Raw genomic sequence first — 8,505 nt, 5'->3', positions numbered from 1 at the left:
TAATTCAAAGCTAATCACAACATCTTTCATTTGTAAAGTATAAATTTAGATGAAAACTTGCAATGCCTGTGCTATTCTAGTGTTTGACTGTATTTGTGACAGTCAACTGTCAGCAGTGTATAAACAGCTCAATCAGCAGTATCAACTGGCCGATAAATAAACAATGAAGCTTCCCATGGCTACGGTCAATAGGTAGTTAATTAACCAGACTGTAAAGAACATTGCTTTAATAGCATTAAAATGAGTTATCCTGTTCAGGTTGGAAATCCATTGCTGACAGCTAAGAGTATTTAAACCTGGCTATGTCTTAATTATGCAAATCTCAAAGTCAAATGTTTAACTCGTTTAATAGTTATTAAACATGTAATAAGCACCTTGTTTTTTAGCTGATAATATATAGCAATAATACATTAACCCAGGCATGTACAAAGAACATTAAGTAGGACATTTAGACCCCTTTAGCAAGATATAGACTAAGCTATAAACGGTTTTATTTTATATGTCCAGAGAGTGTAAAATATAAATATATATTATTAATTGTTAAAACACAATTTTTAAAATGTAACACAAGCTTATCATGACAAGATCGTAAATCAAATTAACCTGTGAAGGGTTTTGATATTTGTGTAGAACTGGCTTAGTATTGTATATTTTGTGAATCATGAGACAATCTAATACACATTTTTAACCTGCATGTTGTGTGATATCAGAAAAATTAAATATATCCACAAGACCAGGTCAAATCAAGCCACAGCTCAAAAGGTTAATGATTTAATTATGGGATAGTCTTTACAAATTGACATTCATGATTTCCCAAAAGTCTTCAAACAGTCGTGTCATGCTCTCGCTTTGCGGAACATTTTACATTCTTGAAAAGTCCATATCATCAGTCCATCAGAAAAACCCATCAGAGGTCAGCTCGGGATAGACCACATCTCTGCATCTTGGTCGTAAACAGCTTGATTCATCTTCGTGCAACGTCCTTTTACAGATGGTACAGCATTGTATCACCTGCGCTGGAGCTGAGTTTCCAGGTGGCCTGAAACTCTGCAGTCACAAGAATCAACGACAAGAAGATATCTGCCCTTTGAGGTGGACAGCTGGCTTTGACTATCATAATTCAGATCGTCTGACCCTCCTGTGGATCTGTCTGAATAGGGCGAGCATCTTGGCGCCCAGCTGCCATCGGGATGGTGTTATCAACACCACATAGGCTTTTTCGACACACTGGACAGGTATCATGCTGTAAAATGAGATAAATGTGAATATTAAAAAAAAAGCACTGACATTAGGTGGTGATTTGTTTTTCAAAACAAGAAATCCAATCTGTTCTAGGGTTCAATGACAGACTTCCTGGCTACATATAGGTTCAAATCTATACTACTATTGAAAATATCTGGATTCTAGAGTTACATATAACTCTCTTTTATGAAATATTACTTCTTGCCTGAAACAGCTGGGATAGTATTCAGCCCCTGGCAACCCCAATTAGGGAATTAGTGGTAGAAAATAAAATAATAAACTATATGTAAACATTAAACCCATCCAGTCATCTAAAAAGTATTACAATGCTTATCAATAAAGTAGTAACTCCTCTGTGTTACATGATAGACAGGAACATGGAATACCTAAAATCACTGTTTTTGTCAGAACAATGACATAGCTGTTGATGTAAAAACTTTAGAGCTTATTATCTATAAAAAAAAATGGAACATTTCTAGATTTCAGTTTTTAAAGTAGCTGTTATAAAATGTTATTTCTTATTATATTTACGTTTGTTCAAACAGATCTACCTTTAATTGACATTCAAATCAACAACAAAAAAATGTTAATGAAAACAATACTATTTATTATCAAAAATAAGAAAGCTGTTCAGTATTTCAAATAGCAATACTTGTGTTGAAAGACAAGTGTCAGGACAGGTCATCTGTGATGGACAACAACAAACAGCACGCAAATTCACTGTTTTGTTAACAATTCTATAAGACCCTGAACTAAAAAAAAAAAGGACACAATGAATTCCTAAAAACTGTGGGTTGAAGATTGGAATAAATGTTCCAACTTGAACATATAACATCCCAATACTAAAACCCACAATTTATTTAAACTTGCTTGCTAATTGTTGTTTATATTGAGAAAGGTGATCCACTGTATTGTTTGTAGAAATGGATAAACAACTCAAATCCATTTTCCCCCTTCACTCAACTATGATGAGCCAGTATCAAATGTTTATATTAATATGCAAACATTTTTTTGTAGATGTATTCAGTTTAAACTCTTATCCCAGGAAATATTAGGTTGTGGTCTATATTATATAAACAGTGTATCTTTTTGTTAACATTATTATAATCTTAAAAATAAATAACTGACCTGGAGGGGCCAAAAGGTAAACTCAGGAGCTCTTACCAAAAAAACAAAAACAAAGATAGCACAGCCAACGTTTACTCTTACCAGCTCCAGCCAAGGCACTATACATTCACTGTGGAAATAATGAAGGCAGGGAAGTTTACGAACTGATTCTCCCGAAGAATACTCTTCTCTACAAACTGGACACTCTAGTCTGCGCTCTGAGAAGAAAAAAACAAACATTCATTTGCGGTTAAAACAAAATGATTTTAAATTGAATTGTAATGAGTCATTAAATATGCTATCGTTATTAAATGTTGGTGTCATCAAATTAATGTATTAGTATATAGATGGACTTGCAGAAGTATTTTAGCATTGGAGGAGGGAAGTAGAATTAGCATAAAAAATATTATTAACATCAATTACATTGAGTGACAAGAGTGCTGATGGTTATAGCAAATATAACGCTGAAAAAGCTGTACGTTTAAGAAGCAGAAGGATTAACCCAGGTAGCAGGACTATACGTATTTGATCACATCTGCAAGAGTTGAGGTAGTATTGAGTTCTTATCGTTGCAGTGGTAGTAAAGGTAGCAGCACGCGATTGGTAGTATAACACAAGCCTTAGTCTTTTGTTCAAAGTATAAGTAGTAGTAGCATGCATAGCACTAATATTAGTTCAATCATTGTGTCACATGCTGGGGTAAATAAATCATGACCATATATTTGTGTTGTACTGATTTGTAAACTAAGCGGATAAGTCAAACCTGTCTGCTCTTGTGAGATGGAAACTGTAGGCAGTGATGAAATCATGTATTTTTCTGCAGGGGGTGGACCTGTGTTGTCCAGTTCTTCAGCCAACTAGAGGAAAAAAGGTGAATAACATGAGAGACATGTCACGCAAGAGAAGACACAAGTGAGATAAGATTCCCTGAAACCACAACTTAACGACCTCTAAGAAAACTTTCTATAGCAGTTAAACATTACCACGATTTCCATGGTAACCTGGAAGAAATATCCGAGGCTGAAAACTAAATGTTTTCATCAAGAAAGGTATTCCGACAAAGCATAATATATCTTTTCATCTCTACCATACATTATTGACGCAGCTATACTGTCCTGTGAACAATGTCAAAATATTTAACTTAAACGCTCAATTAAACATAAATATATATAAATATGGAGTTGAAGGTCAAAGACCACTATAATCTATTATAGTCAAGATGTTTGATCCTTCTCTTATAAACTCTCCAAGGCAACAACTTTTCATAAAATGAATTAACAATCTTCCAAAATGTAAACATTTTCCCTTATTCTCAGCCCAGGTCTGAGGGGATGTTTTAATTCTTGCTTTGAAGAGCCAATAACTCCCTGATGTGAGGAACTCGCCAAATGACCATCCTATATTAACAACAGGTTTTCAAGATATGCAGCAAACATTCCAGAAATAGATGATTGGTGTCTTCGAGGGACCACTGGCTCATCATTCCTGCAACTCTCTTAAGTGAAATCACATGCACCATCATAAAGTTCAGAAAGAAACAAAGGAAACTATGCTCAGTTAATCTGTGTTCTGGGAAAATACATTCCAGCTGCCTGATTTAACGATGGACATAGAAACTTCATCATGGTACTTCTTCACAGTTGACCAGGCGAGCTCTTACAGACATACTGCATTGAATATATACAGTACCAAGATTATTTCTTGCATGAAGATAGTATAAGTCAGTATCCAAAAGGATCCTATTAGATATTAGAAGTGTTTTAAATGATATGGACAGTTAAATCTATCCGGGGGGTCCCATGTTAAATAAATGTTCAAAAAGTTTAAAAAGAAAAAAGTGTAACCAAATAGTCTTCATTTGTGTCCTATGCTATTTGTTTAATCAAATCGCAATAAATTATATTAAAACCAGGATTTAATCCAATGAGATTTATATCTGTGACACATTGTCCTACTATTATAAAGACACATTTAACTGATATCAAAAACAGAGGATAATAAAAACTACTGGAGCAAAGGCCAGTTCTTACACAATTTGATACCATTTATTTGTTCATGTTGGTAGACATACTAGATCCTACTTCTTAACATGTTTGTCCATGGCCCCCTCCCACCAGGACTGGGCCTGAGGTCTACTGGACACCTCCCTTGGGGGCATGTCTAGCTTGCTTGGGGGAGACCCGGGACATGAGAGACTCCCAGTAGACACAAAATAGGTTTCTGGTGAGGATGGATAGTATACTTGCTAGCTTAGTTAGCTGATAACATTGTTAGCTGTAATTATTTCTAATCCTATGAAAACTTTGTATTCATGTTGTAAAGATTAGAATCTAAATGAAATAGCAAATATATAGCGTATAATTACTAAATTGAATGTTTTGATTTACTCTTTTGGAGTAAATCTTGTTGGTTATGAGGCGATAAAGGTAAATTCATCTGCACTATGAAAATTATAATAACAATATTTAGGCTTTAGGTGGATCAATAATGTTTACAAGTCATCTGTAACACAATATAAACAAGGATTATTAAAAATGTAAAGTCATCAGTGCAACACATAGAACAAACCCTGGGTGAGAGTCAATTAACCTGTAATCTTCATTCCAAGATTCACTCACCTCTGAGATGACATTGTCAAGACCCCCTTGACCCCATGCATAATCTCCTGGACTAGAGTACAACTGCAGCACATCTGATCTGAAAGGGAAACCAACTAGATCAGTATGAATGCATGTTATCAAATTCTGTGAGAAAAATATGAAGTTTGTTTACAGTCCAGCTCCATCACTGGAAAACAGCTGATCCATGAAGTGTTGCAAGATCCTTGAAAGAGAACACAATGAAAAGTTAGTTCTCTTAAAAAATAGAAGTTTAAGATATTTAATTATATGTTGTCTACAGGTAAAACATGCCGATATGAACAGTCTGTGTAGAAGAAACGCTTTCATTCTTGTTATTGTCTCAACACAATGTTGATCTTAGACATTCAACCATGTCTATTCAAATGAGTATTAAAGAAGTCAAATTCATGTTTGACATTCTCTTCACCACATCTGTGTTATACACACAATGCTGAGGCTGCTGTGTACCATGTCCACGCACCCTTCCACTGCGGGACTCTGTTGGGATCCTGACGACCGGTGTGGCTCGGGTTGGGGTGGAGACTCGGCCTCAGATTCCTCTTCTACGGCAACAGGTTCAGGAGACAGACGCGGTAAAACAGGCGTTGGCTGTTCGCCATCCTCTTGCTCCGACTCCGAGGACGGTGGATGTGACAGGAGAGCAGCCCGCTCCATAAACAGCAGCTGCCACAACTTGAAGCAAAAACAATATCAAAAACATGTTTCTGAGCAGTAACAGGTTGATGGAATCTACTTCTGAGATCATTGAGTTTGATTCTTCACTTGTCTCTGGCATGCTGGTCTCCAGAAGACTATCGAACCGAGACAGAAAAGGAAAAGATCACATTCAAGAACATGAAAAATGTGACGGATCATCTGTACCTGGAGTCTTCTGGAACCTCCTCAATGAAGTCAGACTTACAGGAAGGACAAGTGAAGTCCTAAAGAAAGCAGTAAAACACATTCTTAAATAGAAATGTCTTGTTCACAAATCCTCATTTACACGTCAACATATCATCCTGTGATCCTGGCTATCACAAAGACACACTATCCTTAAGTGACATCACAAACTGCAGATGGATTCACTCAAACATTTGCAGGTCAAGTGCGATTTACACATACAGTACGTATAAAACACCATATTAACTTGTATTAGACATGTTATACAAATAAATTTACAAATATGATGATAAGAATATCTGATAAGAGCTCAATTTAAGAACCGTTTTTTACATGTTTTCTAGATAATAACCACTAACATTCTTACACCAATAGCTATGACATTGTAATGACAAAAACTTCAATGTTGTCTTTTCAGTCTGTTCGTCACATTACACACACATAGAAGTAACTACTTGATTGATACATTAAAGAATAAACAAGGCTGCTCTAATCGTTGTTAACGTGACTGTATGTGTTTATATGTGCCTATTGATAGAACAAGTCCAGGGTGTCCAAAGCCTTCTTCCCTGTCTAACAGACTGATTAAAAAACTAGATAAAACCATGTAGACACTGATATAGTTCAGATCTATATATGTCTGTATTAGTAAATTGCTGTTTTTATACACCTGATTAACAGGTAGACACTTGAGAACTATAGTAAATGTAACATAAAGTCAGGGGGTCAGGTGGCACACACTCTTACATGCAGACAAACACGCCCACACATCCATTCTAAATATGGAAACATGGCTCTCTTGTCAGACAAACAGTAGTGTTTAGTTTGAATAAACGTCCGACTGCAGACAAATCTGTTAAACTCCACATTCGTGTTTATTTTTAGACAAAAACACTTGAAAAATACTTCAACAGAGAAGCCGAGAAGCTTATGTTCCACAGAACCAAGGTTTGTTAGTGTCGCTCCAAACTTTAGGAAAAGGACTCACCGGCAGTTTCGGTTTAGTTTCGCATTTACAGCCGTGACAGAAGAACCGGCTCGGTGGTGCTGCAGCCTCCGCCATGTTCACCCCGAAGCGAAAGCCCTGACGTCGGCGTGCCCATATAAGTCTTGTCCCTCTCCTCGCTGCTGGGTCAGGAGCCTGCGAGCCTCTGGTAGACAGGAGCCGGTCTAGATCTATCCTGGTCAGTCCACAGGTGACCTCATTCAAATCAAACTGTGGGAAATGTTCTGAATAAATTACTTATTCATGAACTTTTGACCTGCCCTTAACAGATAAACAAATGCTATTCTAATCTTAAGCACTAGGTGTCACTACCTGACCTGAAATAAAACTCATCATTTTGAAACGTTCTTTTGTTAAGACTACACATGAAACACTATTTGACAAATATCGAGTAATTACAACGGATATTGTAAAATACTGCAGTTATAAAGTCAATTCCATTCAATAGAGAATATTTAACGTTATTACCCATTATACATCTATTTTTAAGTGGAACTGAAACTGAAACTGTTAAGTCTTTGTATCCTTTGTCTTTGTTATTTTTCTTTTATCTATGTCCTTTATCTTTAGACTTAGATTGCATCATCTTGTTCTTTCTCTTTATTTCTCTTTGTTCTTGTTCTTATTTTATTTTGTTTTGTTTTTTTAATGAAAAATTGCTGTATTTGCTGTGGATAATTGGAAAAAAACAATTTCCCGAAGGAGACCTCCTGAAGGATCAATAAAGTTCTACCTAACTTAACCTAACCTAACTGGAGAAGAAAAATGTACTGAAAGCCACAAGGAACGGCACTAACTGGGCTAGTTAGTTGAGTGACTGAAGTCAAACCTAACAGAACACAAGGACATTAGACCTTTTAACCTTTGGTGTTAAGAGATCTTATCATTATGACTTTATACTTTACTATAGAGAAGATATCATTAAGGTTGTGGGTAGTATATATAGTGGGTAAAAAAAGACTAAATCTAAAAAAAAATCATTTTACACATTTGAACTCAATCCAAAAATCCTCATCCGGATTTTGTTCCCAGAAGCCATTCTCTCAGGGTCTTAAGGTGAAAGTCAAAGTCAGTGGACCTCATCTGGGGACATGTTTGGGTTGGAATTTGGTGTTGTATTTACAACACTGGCAATAAAAGTTTTCTGATTTTGAAATGTGTTACCCAGTCTGCTCCTCCTACTTATGAATAATATGTCCATCATCTGACCAGCCTTTATTTGAAAAATGAACAAGTCTTCTGACAACCCCATTCAAAGCATGAGAATGAGCAAAGTAATAGCAGCCGCAGAATAGCATTATATATAGATAAACTGTATTTTATATCGTTTTCTACTTTTCCTAGTCGACCCTTCACCCTGCTGGAATAACCTGAGATCAGCTCATACGATCTTTATGTGATGTCATGTCAATGATGCCATTATTATTGCAAAACCGTAAGTGTATCTGTGCTTCAGTCTGCAAATACGTAAGACATTTTTAAAAAGGTATATTGATTTTCTAATTCAAAACTATTTACAAATGTGTAATTTCTAAGTTAGACGCACAAATAAACGAATTAAACGATACTTAAATACGTAGTACAATTTCCAAAAACCGTCAGTCAGTCTTTAGTTAAACTATATTTTTA

At 35.9% G+C, this 8,505-nt stretch overlaps 1 protein-coding gene across 2 annotated transcripts; it reads right to left on the bottom strand.

The window, feature by feature from the left end:
- Positions 1–758: 758 nt before the first annotated feature.
- rnf115b (ring finger protein 115b) lies at positions 759–7,700 on the bottom strand. Of its 2 annotated transcripts, XM_087785987.1 has the most exons (10): positions 7,345–7,700; positions 6,859–7,086; positions 5,853–5,911; positions 5,725–5,782; positions 5,452–5,663; positions 5,122–5,172; positions 4,968–5,046; positions 3,113–3,206; positions 2,452–2,567; positions 759–1,243 (listed from the first exon to the last, which is right to left on the bottom strand). In XM_087785987.1, exons 2-10 carry the CDS (start codon positions 6,931–6,933, stop codon positions 1,121–1,123), a joined length of 867 nt encoding a protein of 288 aa, XP_087642113.1. In that variant the 5' UTR covers positions 6,934–7,086; positions 7,345–7,700; the 3' UTR covers positions 759–1,120. The 2 variants fall into 2 exon arrangements, with proteins under 2 accessions (XP_087642113.1, XP_087642112.1); XM_087785986.1 differs by lacking the exon at positions 7,345–7,700 and having other exon boundaries at positions 6,859–7,330.
- Positions 7,701–8,505: the final 805 nt, after the last annotated feature.

Source organism: Callionymus lyra, chromosome 3 (assembly GCF_982586985.1).
Source record: "Callionymus lyra chromosome 3, fCalLyr1.hap1.1, whole genome shotgun sequence".
Taxonomy (NCBI): Eukaryota; Metazoa; Chordata; class Actinopteri; order Syngnathiformes; family Callionymidae; genus Callionymus; species Callionymus lyra.
Note: the sequence above shows the minus strand (reverse complement) of the source record. Positions and strands in the feature narration are given on the sequence as shown.